Raw genomic sequence first — 25,586 nt, 5'->3', positions numbered from 1 at the left:
GCACGACGGGAGACTGAGTGCTCTCCATGAGTCCCATCTGGCGAGAGATCGAGAAGCCATCGTGGGCGCTATCATTCATCAACATGGTAGGGTTTACTACCGTGCCACTGTTGAAGATGGATTCCAGTTTGAGGATCTGCTCGGGTGCGCGTGACGGTGCCGTCGGGCGCAGATCTCTGCAGGCTGGAGCTGTTTCTGCGGCCTCGGTTACTGTCTTCCATGGCCGAAGTGGCTTGTAGCTGGAGCGAAGAAGAGGAAACCGAAGTCACCGGAAGCAGTGATGCGAAGGAAAAGAGATGCGTCAAGTGTTCACATACACAAGATCTTACGGATGATGGTATACGATGATAACGTGCCGAGCATAAGTGGTATGATCTCAAATGTATCAATCAAATCTTCAAGCTTTGATAATGATTAATGTTTAAAGTGTATGATGTTATTACTTCATTCTGCTGTTTATATCCCGAAGGAGGAAGTCCTCAAGGAAGAAATAGTCAAAGAGGAAGGCTGATGCAAAGAAGAAGCACACAATATAATAACATGTCGGTGCGAGAGAGAGAGAGAGAGAGAGGGAAAAGGTTTGGCCATCTTTTGTGCCAGCAGAAACCGATGCAACGCGGAAGGAGGCTCGGCTCGGTTTGAATGCCTTTAATTTACCTCTGTCCCCTTCCATGGCAACTGTGCCATCTGTAGCTTCTCTTCGGCACAAACTCCAAATCTGTGCTTGTCTTGATCCGATTAATTCCTTGTAGCTTTTACATTTTGACGACTCATCTCAGATATAAATATAAATATAAATATATATGATACGGACAAAAATGGCAGTGTGACACGCCATCCCCCCGAGCAACATACTGCCCGAGGCTCGCCATACCCTGTAGCAGCTCGGCCTCCCACGCAACCAAAGGTACAGTCCTGCCCTGCGGACAGCTACATCAGGTAACATCAAACCTCCTCTATAAATACCCCCGAGCCCTTGGCAAAGGGGAGAGAGAGGAACTCACTCAGACACAAAACACTCAGAGGCTCTTCTTCTGCCTCATCCACAACCCCCTCCACGTCTTCCTCTAACTTGATCGTCGGAGGGGTCGGGCCGAGCTCCCGGCTCGACCTGTGTGCAGGTGCGAGACGGTGTCGCCACTTCCTGAAGCTGCGGTGGAGCTGCCTCCCGACCCGAACCACCGACCCGAACCGTCGCCCGTTGACCACCGCCTTCCGGACCCAGACCAAGCCGCGACGGCCCCAAGCCCACGGCTAAACAGTTACTGACCGTAACATTTTGGCGCTAGAAGGAGGGCCCGGAATGACGGTACGTTAGCTTTCTCCTTGGTTGCTCCGCTGCAGCCGACCTGCACCAGCAGCAGCAACTTCTGGGGCCGGTCTCGGCTCCTCGGCCCCGCGCGCCTCGGCCCCTCGGCCCCACGCGCGCGGCCAAACCCGCCCGCGTCGGCCCCACGCGCGCGACCAGCCCGCGCGTCTCAGCTCCTCGGCCACGCTCGCGGCTCGGCCCCACGCGTCGCGGCCACTCGGGCCCACGCGCGCGGCCAACCCGCGCGCCTCGGCCCCTCGGTCCCACGCGCGCGGCCAACCCGCGCGCCTCGGCCCCTCGGTCCCACGCGCGCGGCCAACCCGCGCGCCTCGGCCCCTCGGTCCCACGCGCGCGGCCAGCACGCCCGCGTCGGCCCCACGCGCACGACCAGCCCGCGCGTCTCGGCACCTCGGCCACGCGCGCGGCTCGGCCACAAGCGCCTCGACCCCGGTCCCACGCACGCGACCAGCCCGCGCGTCTCGGCTCCTCGGCCACGCCCGTGGCTCGGCCACAAGCGCCTCGAACCCTCGGTCCCACGCGCGCGACCAGCCTGCCCGCGCCGAACTCCTCGGCCACAGCCTACCCGAGACCTCCTCGGCCACAGTCTACCCGAGACCTCCTCGGCCATAGCATGCCCGAGACCTCCTCGGCCACAGCCTACCCGTGACCTCCTCGGCCATAGCATGCCCGAGAGCTCCTCGGCCACAGCCTACCCGAGACCTCCTCGGCCATAGCATGCCCGAGAGCTCCTCGGCCACAGCCTACCCGAGACATCCTCGGCCACGGCCTGCCCGAGACTTCCTCTATGCATGCACAAGTAGCTCCTCGGCCACAGCATGCATAAGGAGAGATATGGCGTCGCCTGAGAGACTTGGCTCATGCGCAGCCAACACGCAGCCTCGCTGCCTCGCTGCCTCGGCCGCTCGGCCTCATGCGCAGCCGGCAAGCAACACGCTGCCTCGGCCCTTCGGCCTCGTGCGCAGCCAGCACGCTGCCTCGCTGCCTCGGCCCCTCGGCCTCGTGCGCAGCCAGCACGCAGCCTTGCTGCCTCGCTGCCTCGGCCTCATGCGCAGCCAGCAAGCAGCCTCGCTGCCTCGGCCACTCGGCCTCATGCGCAGCCGGCAAGCAACACGCTGCGCACGAGGCCGAGGGGCCGAGGCAGCGAGGCAGCGTGCTGGCTGCGCATGAGCCAAGTCTCTCAGGCGACGCCATATCTCTCCTTATGCATGCTGTGGCCGAGGAGCTACTTGTGTATGCATAGAGGAAGTCTCGGGCAGGCCGTGGCCGAGGATGTCTCGGGTAGGCTGTGGCCGAGGAGCTCTCGGGCATGCTATGGCCGAGGAGGTCTCGGGTAGGCTGTGGCCGAGGAGCTCTCGGGCATGCTATGGCCGAGGAGGTCACGGGTAGGCTGTGGCCGAGGAGGTCTCGGGTAGGCTGTGGCCGAGGAGGTCTCGGGCATGCTATGGCCGAGGAGGTCTCGGGTAGACTGTGGCCGAGGAGGTCTCGGGTAGGCTGTGGCCGAGGAGTTCGGCGCGGGCAGGTTGGTCGCGCGCGTGGGACCGAGGGGTCGAGGCGCTTGTGGCCGAGCCACGGGCGTGGCCGAGGAGCCGAGACGCGCGGGCTGGTCGCGTGCGTGGGACCGGGGTCGAGGCGCTTGTGGCCGAGCCGCGCGCGTGGCCGAGGTGCCGAGACGCGCGGGCTGGTCGTGCGCGTGGGGCCGACGCGGGCGTGCTGGCCGCGCGCGTGGGACCGAGGGGCCGAGGCGCGTGGGTTGGCCGCGCGCGTGGGGCCGAGTGGCCGCGACGCGTGGCGCCGAGCCGCGAGCGTGGCCGAGGAGCCGAGACGCGCGGGCTGGTCGCGCGCGTGGGGCCGACGCGGGCGGGTTTGGCCGCGCGCGTGGGGCCGAGGGGCCGAGGCGCGCGGGGCCGAGGAGCCGAGACCGGCCCCAGAAGTTGCTGCTGCTGGTGCAGGTCGGCTGCAGCGGAGCAACCAAGGAGAAAGCTAACGTACCGTCATTCCGGCCCCTCCTTCTAGCGCCAATCTGTTACGGCAATTATCTTTTTTAGCCGTGGCCTCGGGGCCGACGCGGCTTGTTCGGGTCCGGATGACGGGGATCTTTCTAGGGGCGCTCCTCGGGGTCTCTCGGCAGCCGAGCTCGGTGGTTCGGGTCGGGAGGTCGGTTCGGCAGTTCGGGTCGGGAAGAAGCTCCGCCGCAGCGCCGGGAAGAGGCGACACCGTCTCGCACCTACACACAGGTCGGGTCGGGAGCTCGGCCCGACCCCTTCGACGATCCAATTAGCGAAAGGTGTGGAGGGGGTTTAGGAGGAGGAGAAACCTCCGTGTGGTGTGTTGAGTGTGTCCTCCCTCTCCCCTTTGCCAAGGGCTCAGGGGTATTTATAGAGGAGGTTTGATGTTACCTGATGTAGCTGTCTGCAGGGCAGGACTGTACCTTTGGTTGCGTGGGAGGCCGAGCTGCTGCAGGGTATGGCGAGCCTCGGGCAGTGTGTTGCTCAGGGGGATGGCGTGTCACACTGCCATTTTTGTCCATATCAATATATATGATCGAGTAATTGAAACTTAACCTTCCCTTATATCCATTCAAAAGAACTCTAAAGATAGATAGATAGTGATGCTTCTGCAAGTAGATTTTTGATGATAGATGATGATGATCATCACTTGTACAGCCTCAGCATGTATTCACCTTATGAAACAACTGTCTACTACCAAGGAAATGGATACTTCTGCATACTTGAGGAGAGTAGCAGAAAGGTAGGCAGACCCACCCAGTAATGGACATCTGAAGTAATAATAGTAGTGATGTGAATGGATGTCTTCCTTCACGAAGAAGCTGTGGTGATAGATTTCGTTCACCACTAAAGAGCTATCATTCACAATGTTGCCTTCAAAAACTAAAAGACCTCTGTCTACCCTTTTTAAGCTATCCAAAAGTGCTAAGCCTTCCGCCATCAGAGCGTTGGAGACCTTCCAAGAGTTGCATTCCATAACAATCACAACATTGTCAACACATATTTTGTACCTTCAAAAGCTTTAGCTGTTGTAAATGGGACATCACATTCCAATATACAGCAAAGAAAACTTGCACAAATATATTTTCTTGCAAGCAATATAAATTTCATCCATCAAAGCCAATTCCTTAGAACAATATAAACTCAAAACCAATGAGAAGGTCAACAGATTCTATGCTAGAAAAACAAGCTTTATCTACCTTAAACCAAACTCAGAGTTTAGATAGATATAGTTATATGCACAATACTCCCCTACATTAATTAATTACAGCCTATATATTTAGAACCATGATTTAATCCATAATTCTCCTACGAAAGTTTTCAGTATAGAGATAAAAGCCATGATTTGCTCATCACGATGAGACTTACATGCACCTCTGCTGGTTGGTTCATACACGTAATCTTAATCTGCATGCATCTCTCACTAGTTCACGTACACGATCCGATCTTAATGTGCATGCACCCACCCACCGTCTCCATACACTCGATGCTTATATTGGATGTAAATTAGAGTCTCAATGCTAAAGTTTCGTCAATCCACTCCTCTCTCTCATGATCACTGCTCCATCCCTCTCTAATGAGCTCTGATCATGGTGGGCTAGCTAGCCATCAGAGTTTACCCGAATAATTCATTTTCATGTTTAAGATTTGATCTCATCTTACCTATCATAACGCAAAAAAGGTAAGTTTTATATTATTTTCAGTTTAAACTCTTTATTCATAATCATTTTGTCTTGTTGATTCAGCTGAGCTACAGTGAGCAAAGCAATAAGAGGATGGTGCTGCAACATGACCATATGAATGTAATTGGCTTTGCCCACTGTAGCTAAGTTCATCTTTGATGTCAAAGAGGTAAGCGTGCCTAACTCTGGCTGTTCATCTTTTACTTGTCATGAGAGCACAATACAAAATATGCATACTGCATTGTATTCAGAAGCCATGAAGGTTAACTTGCTTATTGACAGGAGGCATCAGCCAAGTGTTTCTTCGACCCTACAAACCCTGACCACCGGTGGTACAACTACTTTCTTCACACCATCGTCCACAAGAACACTCCATAAAGAACTACAGACCATTAAACGTACACTGCTGCTGCAAAAAGCATGACAACCTCCGCTCGGTTTGGGCAGCATTGACCTCCAACCTAAACTTGTTTACTCCCCTTCACGGATGGCCCGAAATGGATTTCGGGGAAGTGTGCCCACTGCAAGTCGACAGAAAGCTGCATGAATTAGCATTTGACTTCCTAGTAGTTGCTTTCATGTCATCACTTCAGTCTTCATAAACATCTAATAAACAATGCAACTGCTTACGTTTTTGGCTGCAGTGCTGAAAGCTTCCTTGTGGCTGATGTCGGGATCTTTTGCCTTCAGCCGCCGTATCTCCTCCCTGAACAGAAAGAAATACCCAAACATTGTTACTAATACATATAACGAGAAATCCAATGGCAGGTTAGTAGTGCCTCTAAAACATTTAGAACAGCTACAATAGTTGGAGGCCATTGGATCTGAGGAACTCACTTGATGAACTTGTTATAGGCAGATGGAACACGTCGCTTCTCGGTTGCTGCTTACAGTAAGAAGATGCAGATATCAGTCAGATACAAAAAAGTTCTTTCTTGCACGAAACAGAAGAAGTAAAGATCAATGCATATAGAAGAAACTAATCTATACATGATATAAGTACGCCAACATTGAGAAGATTGACCTTAAAGAACTGAGAAGTAAATTTCGATGACAATAGTTAGGAAAACATAGAAAAGCGTACGTTGGATAGGGTGTGTTTGCTGTTGAACACAATCAACTGAGTTCATCGCTGATAGCCTGGTGCATCTCGAGGAAGATCCACAATCCATGTGGGGGTGGAGAGAACCAGGGTTGTGATTCTGCACTTGTGATTCCTCCATCATAAGTTAAAGAAGGGGAAATAAAGAAGAGTCAAAATTTTGGTACTGAACCTGAAAACTCTGATTTGGGAGTTCCCCAAGCAATGCTTCGAGATCCACAGACAGTAAATTAGCACAGAGCCCACATCTTACTGTGACAACATCGAGTAAATTGTTGCCTGGGACATTAACCTGCAGCAAACAATTAGAGGTTGAAGAACATCTTTTCATATTCTTGTAGCCTTCTTATGGGTTAGCACATCATGAAATTTCACAACCTTTCCTGGATTTACAATCTAAACACATACATGTGTTCTGCTTGATCTTCCAGCCAACAAAAGCAGTTAAACTTATTTTTAATTTCTGGTCAAAATATATCATTCCAATGATAAATTAAGAAGGATATATATTCACAGCAATCATCACTGCATGTTTAGATTCAAGCAAGTGATGAGAATAGCTAACAGCTATGAGGGGAATCACAACCTCATTGCACACCAGTTTGTGGCAGCAAGAGAGAGCTCTTAGTGAAAGGAACTTTGTGGCAGCCAAGTGCCAGGAATAGGTCTCAGAACATTTGGCACAAAAGAGAGAGACTGCACACACAAATAACCATGTAAGTCTGATCGATATATAGGTTTGCAGGTTCTGCAACAAATTAGGGTTTCAGATGACTGTGAAAGATGTGAGTTCATTTCTTTGTTGGCTAACGCAAATCAAAGAAGAATACCTAATCAGGTCTCGCAGATCTGTAAGTGAAGGACATGTAATATACCATGCAGTAGGTCGGCTGCGGTTCCAAATCTGTGAAGTATCTTTATCATATAGACATCTCACAAGATTTGGAATGCAGAAACCCTGCATGACGATGGTGGATCACCTTCTTCAAGGTCTTGATTGGCATATTAGATGAGCCATAAAGATCTCGATTCGTTTTCTGGAACACAGGCTCTTAAGTTTTTGTTGCTTAAGATATATTATAGGAGACTAACCCTAAAACTTGGTTTTAAGATGAAGGTAGTAAAACGAAATCAGATATAAGCTATTTTCTTCCATAAACACTTCAAGTCTACCGTAAACATGGCATCTGGTCGTCAACCGAACGATGAATTTGCCCATATGAATGAATGCGCAGAGAGAGAGAGAGAGAGAGAGAGAGAGAGAGAGAGAGAGAGTATACCACGAGAGGAGTGTTGCAGAAGTTGCAGTTGACGTAGCAAGCTTGCTCGGGGAAGACATGGTCCGACATCACCGGCGGCCGGCTTTCTGGTCTTTTGCATGAATCACGAAGATAAGAAAGCAATAGGCTACCCAAAGGTTGGATTCCAAACTGGTGCGGGTAAAAGAATAGGATGTTCTATGAGAGGAGTTGTGGAAAACAACAAGTCTCGAGGGTTATGAAGAATGATTACTCAGTGAATTGAGTGGGTGACAGTTCATTTGTTGCTTCCTCTTCCTGTAGCTCTGATATGTGGGGATGGCAATGGGGAGAAGAATGATTACTGAACTTACAAATCTACGGTGAAGAATCTTTCTTCACCGATCTTTGTTTTTTCTTTCTTTAATTATTCTTAACTAGAAAATTCAGCTCATCTGCTATGCTTCTTCTACCCATGCGGTGTCCCATCGGATTGGATGTTTAGGCTCCCCAAAGGTACTGTAACTATTGGGAGAATAGATGATGCCTTTGTTTTCTTCCATTATTTATGGAAACTTTAGGATCAGTCTTCGTTCTCCAAAACAGAAGCTTTCAGCATGATGATCGGAAGAGTCTCTCTAAAAACAGCTGTCGGGGAGAAGCATGCTTCCAATATTCAAAACCTAACTCGTTGTTTTAATCGGAAAACTCCGCAATGACATGACCTCAGAGATTCGTAGGGAAGGTATGCCGTGGACGCATTCCTATAGTTCTGCTCCTCCTTGCATCATCAACTTCGGTCTGGTCCTGCAATTCTTGTAGTAGTTTACCTGGCCATCAAGATATGTTGACGAACTGGGCACAAGAACAAACTGTATATAGTCAGTCCATCGAGGTAGAGAAGACTCAATAGATCATCTGATTTCAAAGAACAAGCCCGTGTTCATTCCTTCCCTCAAGAAAGACGGGTCGTGTCGACTGTCACGTCGATCACGATGCAATCGTACTCTGATCATGGGCCCATTACTGTCAGTGTAGAGATGCCTTGTTAGATACACAGCAGAAGCACAAAACAGGGGAGGTGATGAAGGTAATAGGACCAGGGAGCTCGCTCCTCAGACAATTCCATGTGAAGTTCCTGGATTCAAGCAAAACACATCAGGATGACAGTAGAGGACAAGGACTACGAGAAGAATGGTATAAGCAGAGTACCTCCACATGATTCATTCTGGCTGAGATGTGTGACCATCTCCAGCTAGGTTATCTGTTCTATATCACCTACTTCGTCATCTAAGGACTTGTATGAAGAGAAGTGGTTATTCTCATGGTGGTCTCTTGTATTGGGATAAACAACATTCCTAAACCTATGCCATCCCTATGGAATCTCCTCATCAACATTGCCTTGGATGATGAAATGACCGGGAACGCGATCGACCTCAAGGATGATGAAATGACCGGGTCAACAGGAGGAAGCGAGCTTCTTGATTCAAGAAGAAGACATCCAGGAGGTGGCTTTGCGATGAGGATTACGATCAAGATTAAATTATGTAAATAGAAAGAGGAATTCTGGAAGGGTTTTAGTTCGGAAAGAAAAAAAAAAGAAGAGGTTTTTTTCGTGTATATACATACATACATACATACATACATACATACATACATACATACATACATACATACATACATACATATATATATATATATACATATATATATATATATATGTATGTAGATACATACGTACATATATATATATATATACATACATATATACATATATATATATATATATACATATATATACATATATATATATATATATATACCATAAATCCACAACATAATTAACTAAATCCGTAACATAGATGACATAAATCGTCCATTTACTAAAATGATCCAAACACAAACACAATCATAAGATAAACACAAAAGACTATATGGATATCTTCTGGTTAGGAAATCACACGAACATGAACTGAAACTGAAGCTATTATCACTGCTTTTGTGCATCTCTTAGGACACAGGAAACTCTCATAGTACATGAATAAGTTCATGTTTGCAGAAATATTACCAGCTACTGAGTTCTCCACAATGAAAACAAAGCAAAGCAAAAAATGAAACATTAATAGCTAGAAAGAACACAGCATTCCAGAATCTAAACACCATTTCCAGCAAACTATCTGTTACATATGTTGAAAGCAGCAAAAACAACACCATATAACAGATCACCAGATATGGATGCTCTCTTGTACCAAGTTAAAACAAAGCCCACCATCTTCTAGCCAGCATTCCATTGATTACCTCCGTGTCTGGAACATGATTGATTACAGCTTTGCACACTTGACATTCTTGCAATATTGCCTTCATTTCTCACTTGAAACTGTTGTTGTTCCAACATACTATCAAAAACTTTGTAAAATGAAAACCACCAACATGATGCGACGAGTAGAACAGCTTTTCTGACTTTAGAGCCATACAAGACCTCAGGAAAAAGATCAGGTTACGTTAGGGCATAATACATCAACACATCTTGTATCAGGAGCAATTGCCATCATTAGATCAGTTTTCAGGTCCTTATATCAGGATGACATGCAATGAATAGTGTCGAGAGTTGCAATATCAGCTTTTTACATGGCAAAGAAACTTGAAACTCGGCCAATTTCACTTAAATTTGGAACTAGGAACCTGAACACGGTCATCGACCCTTTATAAACTGGTTCAAAGTGCAATTTGTCAAAGAACTCTTCCGACTTGTGATTGCAACAGCTGACTCCAGCAGACACATGTAGCTTCGCTAAAGCAAACAGAAATCAACCACACAGATCTTCTAAAGCAAAAAAACTAGGTTGCAGACATCTCATCAAACTGACTGATCCTGATGCAGCAGCACAGTTCCTCCGAGACATCATTCTTCAGGTCCACGGAACAGAACAATGACAGATCTAAGATTAACAATTCTTGCTATGATGATGAGGAAATACATAATACAACCCCACTTTCTGCAGTTGTTACACTATAGAGTAAAGACTACAGTTTCATAAATCAGCAAACAATGTCACTCAAAACCAGCATTTTTAATGTCGAAAAATTCAAGCCTTGACAACTACCTCATCAAAGTGTGCAATCGTTCACAAGCCAATCAGCATCAGCCCAATTAGGAAAGTAGACAAAAAAAAAAGAAGATAGATGAACATGAAAAAATGCTTGACTACTATCCACAGAACAGGTCTAGATGAATGTGAAATAAAAAAACCTTTTTTTCAAATTGAAATTACATAATTGTCTAATAGTCTGGTGCCGATAAGAGAATCCGATTAATATCTCATCTGTATATGACAGGCTTTGTGAGTTAGACATAACAATCCAGTTGTTAGTTCATTCCCCCTAAGGTTCAGAAAACAAACTAAAAACTAATCAAACAGCAACGGTTAAATCTGCTTGGAGTGTTTAGGAACCATTCATACACTAAATATTATTAAAATACACTAAAATTTAGTGATCAACCAAAACCCAGATCAGAAAACTAGATCACTTGAGTTCCTTCTATAACTTCCAGGATATGCAACAGAAAATTTTTATGAATCTTAGAAGTTCAAGATAAGTTGATTTGGCGATTCCTTGTAGAAAGAAAGCCATCTTTGTTTGCTTTTGTTTGGTACTGGCTGGTTGTGATGACAGAGGCAGTGGACCATGTGAACAATTTGAGGAAAAACGGCAGCATTTGTTCTATAATAATCACAGAATGGTGTCAAAAGAGAAAACATGCATCAAACTTTAAGTTCTCACATGCGATGATCGCTGATATGTGATAGAGATTGCATTAAGAATGGTGTTATGAGCTCCACAATACAAGTATGAAGTACAAGCATACCAACAATGGATGTCGATACTTGACACCAAAGCCAAAGTGCAATAGTCCTTCATACGGTTTATAAAGAAACCAAAAGTGCAATGATATAGGCTGAAGGAGGCTGGAAAACCCTAAAATACTTGGAGGTGAAAGTAAAACTTTTGAGTGCAAGCTGAAATCTAAAATGACAGGGAAAGTACACTTACATTCTGGAGAACATTCGCCCAGACTCCAGAGACCATGCACTTTGATCTGAGACAAATAACACTTACCTTTTGACATCAAAATCCTTTGCCATCAAATAATAAACAAAAGCCATCAAGCTAGTGCCGCAAATGCATCTTGATCAACTCGAATCCTCCCCTACCTTTTCCGATGCTTATCTCGTCTTACTTTCACTGTCCTTCGACCAGACGTGTCACCACCACCACTACTTCCCAAAGAGAAGCTTCCTCCCGCAGCAAACTCTAAATTTCCAGCTGGTTGAAATGGAGATGGGCTTTGAGGCATAAAATTATTCTGCTGGCTGCCAAACTGAAAGGTTGTTGTCCCACCAGGAGTAGCTGGGGAACCGAACACAAAGTTAGGAGATGCAGGTGTATTTGTTGGTTGTCCAAATTTCACTGCCGGAAGAACCGAAGACTGGACAGAATCATCAGCCATACTATCCTCAACATTCATCTGGTCATTTCCAGGTGAACCTGAATTCAAACCACTTGTCTGATTTGGTGCTCCAAACACAGGCTGCACAAGAGAAATCAGTGAAGTTGTGCTTCCAACTGAAGTGAATGAAGAAACTGACCCTGATGATGAACCAAACATGAAAGGTGAACTCCCTGAAGAGGGAGCTGACCCAAATGGAAGCCCTGTAGCAGGTGAAAAAGTGGTTGAGGCAAAAATGGAGCCAGAAGGTGATGACTGGGCTGAATGTGAAGTGGACTTGAACAGGCCAGTGCCTGTACCTGCTACAAGGGATAAATTTCCACTGGAATTGGCTGATGAAATAGCACTTGCTGCAAAGGAAAAGCCACTTGAACCAAAAGGCGTAGACCATACATGGGAGCTGCTGCTGTCGCCAGCACTTAAAGTTGAAATGGTGGACAACCCAGTACTTGAAACAAAACTCTTTGCCGGTGGAATGGTACTACTACTGCCAGAACTGGAAGATGACCCAGTAGCAGTCGGGAAAGAGAAGCCAGAACTTGAACCAAGAGGCTCCAAACCAGGCGTTGAGAAACCAAATGATGAGCTTGCAGAACCAGATGAGGAAGTGCCACTTAGACCAAACATTGTCGTAGGAATTGATGAACCGAAGGTATTAGATGATGATATTGGCAAAGCATGTGACATCCCAGTTCCAGACTGTGCTGGCTGAGTGCTGAAACTAGATTCTGCTGTTGTGCCAAACACTGTCAAGTTCTGAGAACTGTTACTTGAAAACAATGAATTGGCACCACCAGATTGTGGTGATGAACCAAAACCACTGAATCCATTGGATGAAGTTGAGAAACCTGGCAACATTGACACAGCAGAAGAACCAGTGGCTGTACTAAATAATGCTGGTGCTGGCAGAGCAGAGGAGCTATTGCTTGTGCTTGCAAATATTGATGGTGTCAGAACAGCTGAGCTGTTGCTTCTGGTGTTTGATAATGCCGCAGATGTACCTAGAGGAGCAGAGCTGCTTACACTGAAAGCAGATGACTTGACAGGCTCTCCCACCAAATTGGTAGAATCAGATTTTTCTGTTGATGAAGTTACTGTGCTAGCACCACCAAAAGAGCCACTAGCACCAAACTGGAACGAGGGGATTGTGGAAAGTATAGGTGCAGCAGATGAGATGGTAGCTGCAGAACTAGGTGCCATGCTGGTGCTTGTGGAGAAACCTGACGACAATGACATAGCAGAAGAACCACCAGTGGCTGTACTAAATAATGCTGGCGCTGGCAGAGCAGAGGAGCCATTGCTCGTGCTTGCGAATATTGATGGTGTCAGAACGGCTGAGCTGTTGCTTCTGGTGCTTGAAAATGCAGCAGATGTACCTAGTAGAGGAGCAGAGCTGCTTACACTGAAAACAGATGACTTGACAGACTCTCCCACCAAATTGGTAGACTCAGATTTTTCTGTTGATGAAGTTACTGCATTAGAAGCACCAAAAGAGCCACTAGCACCAAACTGGAAGGAGGGGATTGTGGAAAATATAGGCGCATCAGATGAGATGGTAGCTGAAGAATTAGGTGCCATGCTGGTGCTGGTGGAGAAACCTGGTGCGAATGAAGCACCCAATGTCATGGACAGAGCAACAAGAGCTGAAGATATGGCAGTGGATGAAGTGATGCCATCATTTAGTTCAGATGTCCTAAAAGCTCCAAAACCAGATAAGGTCGGCAATGCAGCATTCCCAAATGCATTGAATAGGTCCCCACCTTTTGAAGTTTGGACAACTTCACCTTTTGAGCCTTCTAATACAGTTGCTGTCGTGGCATTACTACAATACCAATCAAGTACTCAGAATTATAAGATAAGAACTTTGCAAGATTCCTTCATATAAGAAATATATATACATATTTGGGGATATATAATTATAACATGATTATACATGCTGAAAAATACTACATCCACAGATCAGATTTCATCATATCAAGTTTTCAAAGTAAGAATTGAATGACTGCAAATAAGGACAATCAACTTCATGTACAACGAAAGCACAAGATAGGTCTTTTCCCTACAGGCATACAAGAACTACAACCATGAATGAAACAAGTGCTCACCACTGAGAAAATTTTTGTTAAAGCTACAAGAGTGCATTAATTAGAATATTAAAACATTACAACAAAGATAATGACATCACTCCTGGCATCTGAGATAAAAGCATCATCTTATTGAATAAAACTATAATGATTCCAAGTTCCAACAATACAAAATACAACAAAAAGAAAATTCTACAGAAATTTTATGTTTCGACTCAGGACAAAAAGTTCTCTGCATTGCCTATAATTATTTTAAAGGGCTGACTAATGCTTCAAATCTTTATGCTACTACTAAAATTCCAGATCCCAAGACACTGTCTGCATGAGGTTTTGCACTGTTTAATTATAGCATTTGAGAATTCCAGACTCCACTTTTCAGTTGCTTAAAAGCAAACCCTTTTTACAAAAACTACCTGCAAACCCATAAAACATCATGTTCCTTGCAATAGCATTAACTTTATGCCCAAATTTTCTCTTTTCTTGTCAACAACCCTTCTAAAACCTTCCACAAGAACCAATTATTCTGAATGAACTACCTCTACCTAAACCTCAAACAGTTAGTCATCTAACGTTCCTTACTGTTTTAAGTGTATGATTCACCGTAGCAATAGAATGAAGCTAATCTATATTCAATTATATAAGTAATTATATAATTATAGTGTGTTTTAAACATGGATCGAAGGATTTAGAAAGAATAGGTTTCAGAGTATGGAAAATAAATGACCAACCATAAGGAATGTATCAAATGTCATCATCAGTCGCATTTGTTGCGAGTTGGCAAACTTTCAGAGGATGATGTAAATTGATATGAAGAGAAAATTTACGTATTACTAGAATATTCTCCATGTTGTTGTACCACTCATTTGTTCAAAATGAAGATGGGCAACAAAATTTGAAAGGTCAAAAGACAATGAAGTAAAATTCAAATTCTAAATAAAAACCTGAAACCAAGGCCACTAGCACCAGCAGCAGTTGAAGCAGATCCAGATGCAAGCTCCACCAAATCAGCTTTAAATGTAGGAGCAGGGGTTTCCTCACACTGTGGGGCTGATTTCATAAGCGATGTTGTGAAATTAGAAACCATTAATGGTACTTGAGATGAAATGGTTGAAGCAGGTGCAGCAGAGAAAAAAAATCCATTCATTTTTTCCATACCAAGCCCATTGGATATCTTGGTGGAATCCCCATCCGATACCCCCATGGATGTACAAATATTATTAGAGGAAGATTTCATAGATTTCTCCAATTTAGGCTTTTCGTGTGTAATCTCACACTTCGATATCAACAAAGGTTTATTACCAACAATAGTAGCTGTACTTGGAGAATCCTTTATATCATCGCTATCATCATCCAACTCGACAAGATCCTTGATAAATAAAGGAAAAATGCATTGAATTTTGCTGGTCATAGAGCATCCAAATAAATTTGAAAGACAAAATCACAAAATATATTTAGAAGATACTTGCAATAACATACCTCGGGTGCACTCATCTGGAATGATGGTTTTTTTTGTGAGGTAGTTGTAGCAGCACCTGAAACAACAAAATGAGCAGTTGTCGTACTAGGTTTGGCCTCTCTGCCAGATACGTTATTAGGTTTCTCGAGAACAGAGTTTGTGTATGCAAATCGAACCCCTTTAACAGCACTCTTGGTAGAGCCATTTTCTTCAGACTTGTCTTGCTTCTGAGAAATAGTATTTCCAAAACTTTTTTGGTGTGAATCACTGGGAGATTTCAAACTGCCATTTTTTTGCACATTCAAAAACTTAGACATATCAATTTCCTCCATGCTTTTAAGAGCTTGTCCATGAAGCATGTTATGAGTCAACAGAAATGGTGATTCATCCATGTCAATTTTCAGATTAGAGGATTGCCCTTTTGGAGAAGTCACCAGTTTATCAGGTTGCTGTAGAATTTTCCTAGCCATCTCACTGGACTGGGGAGGAAGTGGAACAGAAGGAACCCCACTATTTTCTACAGTTTGAAACTCACTATGGTCATTCTCTTGTTCATTCAAATGGAGAAGCTTTTGGTTTAAAGTTACAGAACCTTGATCAACACGAGTTGATGAAGAAGGCAGAGAATTCCCCCGCGACAAGTATGGACTTGCTAATGGAGACATCAAGTTGGACTTCTGATGTGTCCTACGGGTGGGACCAGATGATCCGATATCATCCTCTAAAAGTGATCTCCCTCGTTTAAACGTCTGCCAATTGGTAACAAAAAAAATCCCATATTGGACTCATAGAACATATGCAAAAAAACAGAATAAGATACAAAATAAGTATCATAACACATGAAATCAGGAAAATCCATGCGAAGCCATAAAATCAGGGCTGCGGCCTCAGTCACATTTGCATTTTATTTCTACCTTATGAAAGAATTGGCATACAACAACAAATAACCATCATGGGCTCTTGACATCATATGTCTGTTTATGGTACTTGAAGCAGGCCCCTTGGGAGAGAGTACTCACGACCAGCTATTGCTTGATGTCAAGGATTCTACTTCTTCAGTAGGGGTGCAAGTGAAACGACAAACTGTTAAACAGAATGGAAAACCATTTGATTTGGCTTTCTTAATTATATCATCACTATGTTTAGATTTAAAATGTTAACCTAAAAAAGTCCAATTTTAGTGTTAGAAACACCAAAATTGAACAGGACTAAATAATTGTTACATGTGTAACCATTTAAATTAAGGTTTAACATAGTTTAATCTCCTAGTTCCATACCACATTATAGATATTTGATCATACAAATATACATGTATTAATTATGAACATAAAAGCAATTTTAAAGAATACAGTTTTCAACCATGGCAAGCCCGACACCTCTGGAAATGTACAATGTGGAAGATACACTGTGAGTGATCTGTGAATTTCTAATGAAACATAATGGGGGCAGCATGTAAGACAGAAATGGACAGATGACATTGCAAGGACTGGGTCGAAATATGAAAGAAATCAACATAAATGAAAATAATAAAAGGTTGTAATAAAATGTGATCCTATGAGCAGTGAGGAAAGGGAAGCACCAGTAAAGCTACACTAGAAAACAGCATAATTATAGATACCTGAAAGGAAGTGTAACACTACAATTCAGGCCTGTAATATCTTCCTTAAGAAGGAAAGAAACAAAAAGGCACAAGGAAAAACTGTAAGCAGAGAAGGGCCTTTAAGCATGCTTTGATAAACGGAACCACAAACAGAGAAAAGAGAAGAAATACTGTAAAGCCAAACAAGAAGCACAGTATTGCACATGAAATGACCCAAGGATGCCACCAATTAGGTGGTGAGCATGGCCTGTTACTGTGCCACAACCCCTACTGGTGCTTCTGCACGAAATTCTTTTAAGGCACACATGGTGCACATCGAGAGATATTATTTCTTCTGTAGTCCTTAAATCTTCATGATTTCAACTACTGTTTTGTGCCATAATTGGATTCTTCATGTTGTCTTCAGAATATGCTGTATGTTCAATATTATGCTGGCTGATGAGAGCATACTAGATGTATGCAGAGAATTCTATATCACCAAGTTTGCTATGCCATTTCTAGTCCCAAAACATAAGTGGTTACTCTATTTAATAAAGTCATAATCATTCATGAGCATGATAACTAAATGAAGCCTCCCTCATATAATATATTCAAAAACCACCCAGGTATAATCTCTACAATCCAAGTTTTATATGTGTTATGTAGGCATACTAATTCAACAACAAATACAGTTTAAGACACAAACGAATGGATAATGAAGGTTAGGCTTGTATGAGCACTATCCACTTATCAAATTGATGTTGCACGTGTTGGCTACAATGCCCAAATTATTTGGGGTCAGCTATATAGATATTTTACCGTCATGGAGCTCTATAAAATTAGTTAAATAAGAGTGCTTTATTAGGCAAATTAATTGAAGGGTGTTGCAAAGTAAAAGGCTCAAACCTGTCTGCCACCAGAGTGTGTAATGTTTTCAGACATAGAGGGGCAACCATAGTCATCCAGCGAAGATCTGTCACCCTGAAGCAACAGCATACAAGATATTCTGAGGTGGGAAACAACGTTCCTCAATGGAGGAAACAAAAAAGGGAATCTTAATTTTCTCCAAAGGAAGTAGTTATTACTAAATAAATCTGCACTTACCCCTAAGTTAGCCATTGAACAGGGCTTGAAGTATGGAGAACGAGACATTTTATATATTGCTGATCTGCCATAAATTCCTGAACTCAACAAGCTGTTTCGTCTAGTTTCAACAGGTTCAGAATTGCGGACTGCAGTTCTCAATACCAACGAATGATTGGATGGTTTCCTTGCATACGGTGTTCCAATTGGCATTGCTCTATCGTCCCGAAATAATTTATTTTGCACGCTTAGAGATGCAGAAGATTTAAAAAACCTAGAACTCATATGTGTCTTAGCAATTTTTGTTGACGAGGCAGCTTCTTCCTTGGTACTCTGTAATGCATTAGAAAATAAACATATTTAATGTCCTTAATAAAAACTAAAATTTGTAATTAATAAGTTATTCAATTGAGCTGAACTACCTTAAACTGAAACAATTAACCTATTAAATGATTTATCTAGAATCCAAACGTGGTCAAAGTCAAGAAGCACTTTTCATGCATATGGGTTGCAATTATACTTGAAATTGTATAGTGCATCGAACGATATATCATCAATCCTCCCCTCCTAAACAAATGACTATAGAAGTCTCATTAATCCTAAAAGACTAATTAGCAAGTCTTTATTCTCGTCTAAGCATAAGAGGCTGGCTTTTCCAAAAAAAAAATTGGAGCAAAATCTGATAAGTCAAACAAGTTGAGAATGAAATAATAACTGAAGCAACAAAGTACCTAGCAAGTTTAGGCTGCAAAAGAAGGTCTTTGATATTTATAATCTATACTTTAGAAGGAATCAGTTTAGCCATAGGACATCAACAAGATATCTAGTAAATTTGATCCAAAAGATAATGCACGCACCAATTTTTCATATAACTGGTCGGACCAGTTTGTCCTGTCCAATATTTACTGATCCAACCAAAAAACAGCACCTGGACCAAGCAATTATGATCATCCAATTTGAAATTAATCTACTTTTTAACTTTTTATAGTGACAGCTATCTATTTATATTTTTACTTTACCCACACTCCTCTCTCTCTCTCTTGCATGCATGCGATTCTCCCCACAGGCCACGTTGCATCCGATAATCCTCTTCTGCCTCGTTCTCCTCCACTACATCCTCTACCTCCTACCCTGCTCCTCACCTTCTCCTTGCCACCCTCTTCTCTCCCTCTTTCTCATTGGTATGTTCCAACCAGTATGTCAACATATCATTTGTCGGTATGCTGGTACTTACCAAACTCATTCTGGTCTGGCCAAGGACTGGTACAGCGCTCAGATCAAACTTTTAATCCTTGGCAAGAAGTATTAAAAAAGTACAGGTTCCTATTGCTTATATAATAAGGGTTCAGCAGTTAAAATAAAGGTTCTTATTGCTAATAAGAGAAAAAAAGCAAAGGACCATTATCTTACAGCCAGGCCAGGTGCAGGAACTGTAACAATTTCATGTAACCCAGAAAATACCTCTCTTCTTTCTTGTTCTGAAGCAACTCTTTTATCCTTATTATTGAAACTTGACATTGGTTGTGATACATCATTAGCACACTGCTGCTTCTTATTTGCTTCACCTGGAATAGTTGGCATTTCTATTTCATAACTTGATGCTGGTTGTAATACATTTACTTCAACAGCATTATTAGTTTGACCTCGAACATTTGTTATCTCTATATTCTCAGAATTCACAGCCACTTCTCGTGCATTTGGTTCCACAATTCTTGAATGTAATAACTGGGTCAAGTGATCAAACTCAGTCCTGCCAAATTAGTAATAAGTATAACAGAAGGAACAACATATACGACAAATAAGATAATTAAGTATATCAGGCCAATTGTGCTTTTATAGTTATTAATAAGATACTAAAAGATGTGATATCAATGTAAGAGATATCACGTGGTTCGAATAAGAACTAGTCCAACTGCAATATTCACATAGTATCCAGCAGCAACATGAAAAACCATCTATATTACAGCCACCAAAATAAAAACAGACTACACATTCAATAGTATGGTCCCAAGTTGCAGACAATTACCTTGTAAAAGTTTTCTGCTTCAGTAGTTGCTCGAGTTCAAAAACTCCATCGACATGAGAACTGGTTCCATGTTGAGCGCTGCCAGCATTGGAACTATTCACTGCATTTTTTCCATCACTGAGATGTTCTTGCACTTCGTGTAATGAATTCTGTAGGTAAATTTTTGAAAGGCATAAAAGATTGGTTATTAACATAGATCCAGAAAAAGTGTCTAGTTATTGGAAAATGGAAACAATCAGTCAAAAGCAAGTTTAATTTCACAAAAAAAAAAAACTATTAATGCAGATGCCCTCAAAGGATGGCCAAGAGAGAAGGGCACAAGTCGAGAACAGGCTATTCAGTGACCATAGAATATAGTGTCTAGTAGCCACTAAAGTCTAACCATATGGAGCACTAGTAACCGGCAGGCAATCTGAAACATGCAAAACTCAAAAGTCATATTACTAAGTAATTACATAGTTAAAACACCCTCATCTGCATGTGCATTGTGGATTTAAGTGTGACAAGCTGTGCTCTACGTCTGCCAACATTTGCTAACTTTGCACAGAGAGGCGGCATGGAACAGTTCCAATTCATTTGATCAGCAAACACAATGTCAGAACATCACCGGGATGCCATCATGAACTAAAATTTATAACCTTGATGAAACTTATACTAAATGCAAACCTCATATAGTTGAGACATACAGTTAGTCCTTTATTAAACTGCCAGTTAGTAGCCTGCAACACAATAGCAGCAACTTTCACTGCATATGCATGTATGACTTCAATCAGCAGAATAAAGCTATAGGAATACACAAAGGATACAAGACCACAGAATATGCATGCATCTTAATGTATATGGAAAATTCAATCTCATGACAAGACTTGGATCCAAAATGTTTGTAGAGACTTGGAACCAACAATGAAGCGATGATAACCTGCAAGCACATATCTAAAAAAATTTAATTTTTTCTCCCTTTATTTTCCCTTTAGGGTGCAGCTTATGCTTAAATTTCTAGTGGATGAAATCAATTATCTCTCTATTAGCCATTTTTGCAAAGATTTGTAGAGAAATGAGTCAACTTTCCTCATTTCTCACTTCCTTGATTCTCTCTATCTTTGCTTGCTTTATGTTCTCCAATCTCTTTAGATTCTATATCTTCTCTATTAAAATTAGTATACACTACATTCTGGCTATTTCTCTAATTACAGCAAAAATTTACTAAAACTGTTCATTTGTAGCAAAACTTCTGCATCATTTTCCTGATATAATAGTGAAAATCTAAGAACCAACCAAACTGAAAATAAGTTGAACTAAGAATTCAACACATAGGAACTCCTAAGTCCTAACAAAGCTGAATATACTCGAACTAATCAGAAACATACTTTAAGCTCAATCTCAAAAGCTATACAGAAATAATAATTCAGTGAGAATGTTGGTTACTGACTAGAAAATTCTCCATTAACATCTAAAGGTATGAGTGTTTCTGGTGCTTACAGTAGACGGTTCTTTGATGACTTCCTCCACTGGTCTTTGATTTGCATCTGCAAGAATAATGTAGTTGTCACAATAAAAAACAATGGGATAATCAAGGTATGCAATTTCGAATAGTACCACCCGGTACGGGCGGTACGTACCGGTCCGACGACATACCGGTACACGAACCGTCCGTTACCGAACTGAACATGCTACAGTGCTACAGTAAGAGAAAGAAATATTTAAAACCGCTCAGTAACAGTAATACAGTGCTCCAATGGTCAAATATTTAAAATCGCTCGGTAACAGTGATACAATGCTCCAACGGTCAAATTGACCGTTGGAGCCATTTCTCATAGTATTTAAACTCTTCTTCTTCCCTATTTCACTTCATTACATTCTCATACTCTCTTAAACTATCTCAAACTCTTTTTTTCTCACATTTGTGCTCTCTTAAACTCTACAAAACAGCGATTTGTGAATTGAATCGAGGCTAATTTGGAAAGATTAAGAGGAAGAACTTTCTAATCAACATGTATGTTTACATAAGGACAATCCATAATGGACTGAAATACGAACTTTGCACAAGATATATTTCAAAGCCCGAAAAAGATATGTGATACTATTCTTACCTAATTTACATTGATTTTGCTAAACTTATGCTATTACTATATTTATTTCTAACTTAAAAACTCTATCCTAACTTTTTTTTTTTCAGGTATTTTCGGAAGGTTTTACACCTAAATTAGGTGTATCGCTCGGTACGCCCTGGCATACCGCTCAGTACACGGTACCGTACTGTATCGAACCAACCTCAAAACACCGGTAGGTACGGTATTGCATACCTTGGGGATAATACATCAAATGCATATTGCATCTACATGAGACAATAAATTCATAAACATTTTTGAAATCTAGCCTAATGGAGAAGTGCAACAGCTAACAGAAAATAGCTATGGCCCTCTAAATGATAAATGTGTATTAAAAGAAAATTTGATTATCATTCTTCCAAAAATGAAACAATTACCATTGGGGATAAGACATCGTTCAACACCAATCTGTAATGAGTTAATATCATCTATAAGAATTATATAGAATCAAAATTCTGATAAACTAAATTGTACTAGAAAGTATATTTTGTACCTTATAACTAGCCTCTATGATTCTTTAGGCAAGTATATCTTTTTTCTAGCTGTGCCTTGCCAGAAACAAGAATCAATTTCAAAGGGCTGACATCAGCCTATAATCGGTCATAAAACTAAAACCTTCTCAATCTAGTTTTGCTTCATTGGACATAGCTTGGATAATAATGACAACATTCTGTGAGGAGTACCTAATCTATGCTAATATTTAGGTGAAAAATGCATAAATTTGCTCATCCAGGAAGAAATAAGTCAGAAGAGCTTTATTTGCAGTATGGAAGCATGTGATGAAATGTATAAAGGGGAAAGTCTACAAGAGATTGTGATGCATAAAATACAGTACAGAAGTGATCACAAAGAAATCAATCAATAGTGATTGAATACGTAGAGCAGGGAAAGAAAGAAGAATATGAAGCAGAGAAAACAAGGAAAATGGGTGGGTGGAGCACAGCATTACTCTGAGTCCAAGCCACATGCTAAATGGGCGCAGCCTTATAAGAGTCTGAACAAGTCAAACAAAGGCTGATGAGACTGATAGGACTTACATGTGAACCAACTGCTAAGCCTATCACTTCTGCCTAAGCATGCTGTATTTGAATTAAACAAGTTAAAATCCTAGTAAGATATACCCAAGATAACCCAATGGTAGATCGTGTAATTCAACCTCTGGGTCAAAGAGATTTCCTATACTCTGAGCTATCTGAGGCCTTGTCAGGTGATTGATAAGGAAATGAATTTGAATTGGTAGCTCAGACCAACATATAACAAACAACTTGCAGAGTTTAATTTCTTTTCATGGTTTACAATTTCATTAGTGCAACAATTGCAGAACTTGATTTTAAAATAAGCACTAATATCCTGGTTTCCAATTCCAAAACTCAGTATTGACAGCAAATCTAGGTACTAGATTGCAACTTGTTAAACTCGCATATTGCCAAAGGGTTTCTCAGAGACCCACTAACTAAAGGTCATATTACCACAGCTAGGAAGCTAGAATTGATACAGCAAATGCGAATAAAATATGATAACAACAAATGCTGTGTTCAAATGCAACAAAAAATAATATTGAACATGGATAAAACAACAAAGTACCAGAGGTTTCTGATAATCCATCAGCATGATGTAATTACGTCATGCAATTGCCGAGCAATCCAAGAAAACAACATTTTTTACCAAGCAGAAACGTATCACATACTGACAAAAGAGAAAACACTATTAATTACGATAACTTAAGGTGCTAGAGTATCCTAGATGACAGATGGATGCAACAAAGAATAATTCTTCCAAGATTCCACGTTTGTTTCTTGAAAATTGACATAAAGTTCCAACATGGTCTAAGCACGATACAAGAGATCGGGTACCTCAACAAAAACGACAATACGAACCCCGAACACACACCCTTGAAAAAAGTAATCTTGATGATCCGATATCAAAAGAAGCCACCGCGAATTCCAGAAACAAAAAAATCCCAATAAAAACCCTAGAAAATAAGAGCCCTAACCGAAAGCTCCAAGAACGGGACAACCAAGTACATGAGCAAAAGAATAAGGAGGGACCAAACCTGGCGGCGCGGCAGGAGGGGCGCCAAGCCGCTTCTGGAAGACGGAGGAGGGGAAGAGGCGGGATGCGCTCCAGGAGATGATCCGGGTCGCGGGGTCCACGAGCCTGGAGAGCCACCCGTTCCCCCGCGGCTCCGCCGGAAGCGGCTGGGCGGGGCGTGCCGCCGCCTGGGGCCGATCGTACGGCGTCGCGGGGGCCGGCCGGAAGAGGCGCTTCCGGAACTTGCCCCCGATCCCGCCGCCATCACTCTCGTACGCCGCCATGGGAGAAAGCGAGACAAGCCCCAAATAACAGAGCCACAGTGTCTGAGGAGCGGGGGAGGCGAAGAGGCGAAGAAGGGCTTCAGGCTTCGGGCTGGCGACGGAGAGGGACGCAGCGAGGTGGAAGAAAAGGGTGGAGGCGATAGACGGGAACGGCGGACCGCGGAGAACCGAGTACGACGGCGCATGCGGTATACGTGGTGTGACGGATTAATAAACGTATACCAACGTCACGCTCGAGTACAGTTGGCGTATTCGCATTGGGAGATCGTCTTGGGCGCCCGGAAAAAAAAAACTAAGATTAAACGAACGCCTAATCAACGGTCATCTGAGTTGGTATGCGAGATCTGACGGTCAGCATCTCTGGGTATTCTCGTAAGGCTGTTACGTAGGTGTCCCAAAAAATAATGTTGTTTCCGCAGAAGATCTAAAAGACACACTACGACGTGTGGGCCCGATTCCACCTCATCTGCGAGTCCTATGTGCCAAACTTTTAACTCGCCACGTAAGAGGATAAGGATTCCGAGCGAAACATCTGGTACACGAACGTGGGTGGGAACAGAGTCGAAAGCCCGGCTCGGACACCGAGCCACAGATGCGGCGAGCGGGACCCACTGACCACGTGAGTTGGGAACTCGAATCTTTGGACTCACATAATTTCTATTTAATAAATATATGAAAAAATATTGTAAATTTGTTTTCTGGTGATTTTGGTAGAAAAATAACAAGGAAAAAAAAATGGGATCTTTGAATGAACGAAGGATCAAAAGTTTCTTTCAAATAAACAATGTATAAATGTAAACAGCAAAACAAAGCCATCTTTCATGAATGATGTGTAGGGGTTTTCATGACAGGGTTGAAGGTAGAAGAGATTTATTGGAGCACTGATTTCTTACACTCGCACAAACTTGGCTGAAAGATTTATTGGCAGGCTGTTAATTGAGATCCAACAGTAAATCGACATCATGTTCCTTGGCGGAACAACGATCGATGTCACAGAACAATAGGCTTGTCAGATGACCTTGCATCAAGCTGTTTCATGAACTTGTGAAGAACAGGGCACCAAGCCA

General features: G+C 42.7%; 2 protein-coding genes across 8 annotated transcripts; both read right to left on the bottom strand.

Moving 5' to 3' along the window:
• Positions 1-5,293: 5,293 nt before the first annotated feature.
• Positions 5,294-7,469, bottom strand: LOC135637995 (protein YABBY 2-like). The gene is made up of 6 exons (XM_065150915.1): positions 7,401-7,469; positions 6,293-6,412; positions 6,103-6,220; positions 5,856-5,901; positions 5,649-5,724; positions 5,294-5,539 (listed from the first exon to the last, which is right to left on the bottom strand). The coding sequence occupies exons 1-6, from the start codon at positions 7,467-7,469 to the stop codon at positions 5,480-5,482; spliced, it is 489 nt and encodes a 162-aa protein (XP_065006987.1). The 3' UTR covers positions 5,294-5,479.
• A 1,857-nt stretch (positions 7,470-9,326) lies between these two features.
• On the bottom strand, positions 9,327-24,712 carry LOC103978807 (nuclear pore complex protein NUP1). Of its 7 annotated transcripts, none has more exons than XR_010494530.1 (10): positions 24,258-24,712; positions 21,576-21,622; positions 20,097-20,245; positions 19,481-19,820; positions 18,092-18,403; positions 17,894-17,968; positions 15,429-16,157; positions 14,894-15,318; positions 11,412-13,690; positions 9,327-10,265 (listed from the first exon to the last, which is right to left on the bottom strand). XR_010494530.1 is itself a non-coding variant. In XM_065139872.1 (10 exons), the coding sequence occupies exons 1-10, from the start codon at positions 24,517-24,519 to the stop codon at positions 11,569-11,571; spliced, it is 4,353 nt and encodes a 1,450-aa protein (XP_064995944.1). In that variant the 5' UTR covers positions 24,520-24,712; the 3' UTR covers positions 11,160-11,568. The 7 variants fall into 7 exon arrangements, 6 of the variants coding, with proteins under 6 accessions (XP_064995944.1, XP_064995937.1, XP_009393015.2 ...); XM_065139872.1 differs by lacking the exon at positions 9,327-10,265 and having other exon boundaries at positions 11,160-13,690; positions 14,894-14,999; positions 15,108-15,318; XM_065139865.1 differs by lacking the exon at positions 9,327-10,265 and having other exon boundaries at positions 11,160-13,690; positions 15,429-15,925; positions 16,001-16,157.
• Between the last annotated feature and the right edge of the window lie 874 nt (positions 24,713-25,586).

Source organism: Musa acuminata, chromosome BXJ1-3 (assembly GCF_036884655.1).
Source record: "Musa acuminata AAA Group cultivar baxijiao chromosome BXJ1-3, Cavendish_Baxijiao_AAA, whole genome shotgun sequence".
Lineage (NCBI taxonomy): Eukaryota > Viridiplantae > Streptophyta > Magnoliopsida > Zingiberales > Musaceae > Musa > Musa acuminata.
The sequence above is the reverse complement of the archived record's forward strand: the minus strand, read 5'-3'. Positions and strand labels throughout refer to the sequence as shown.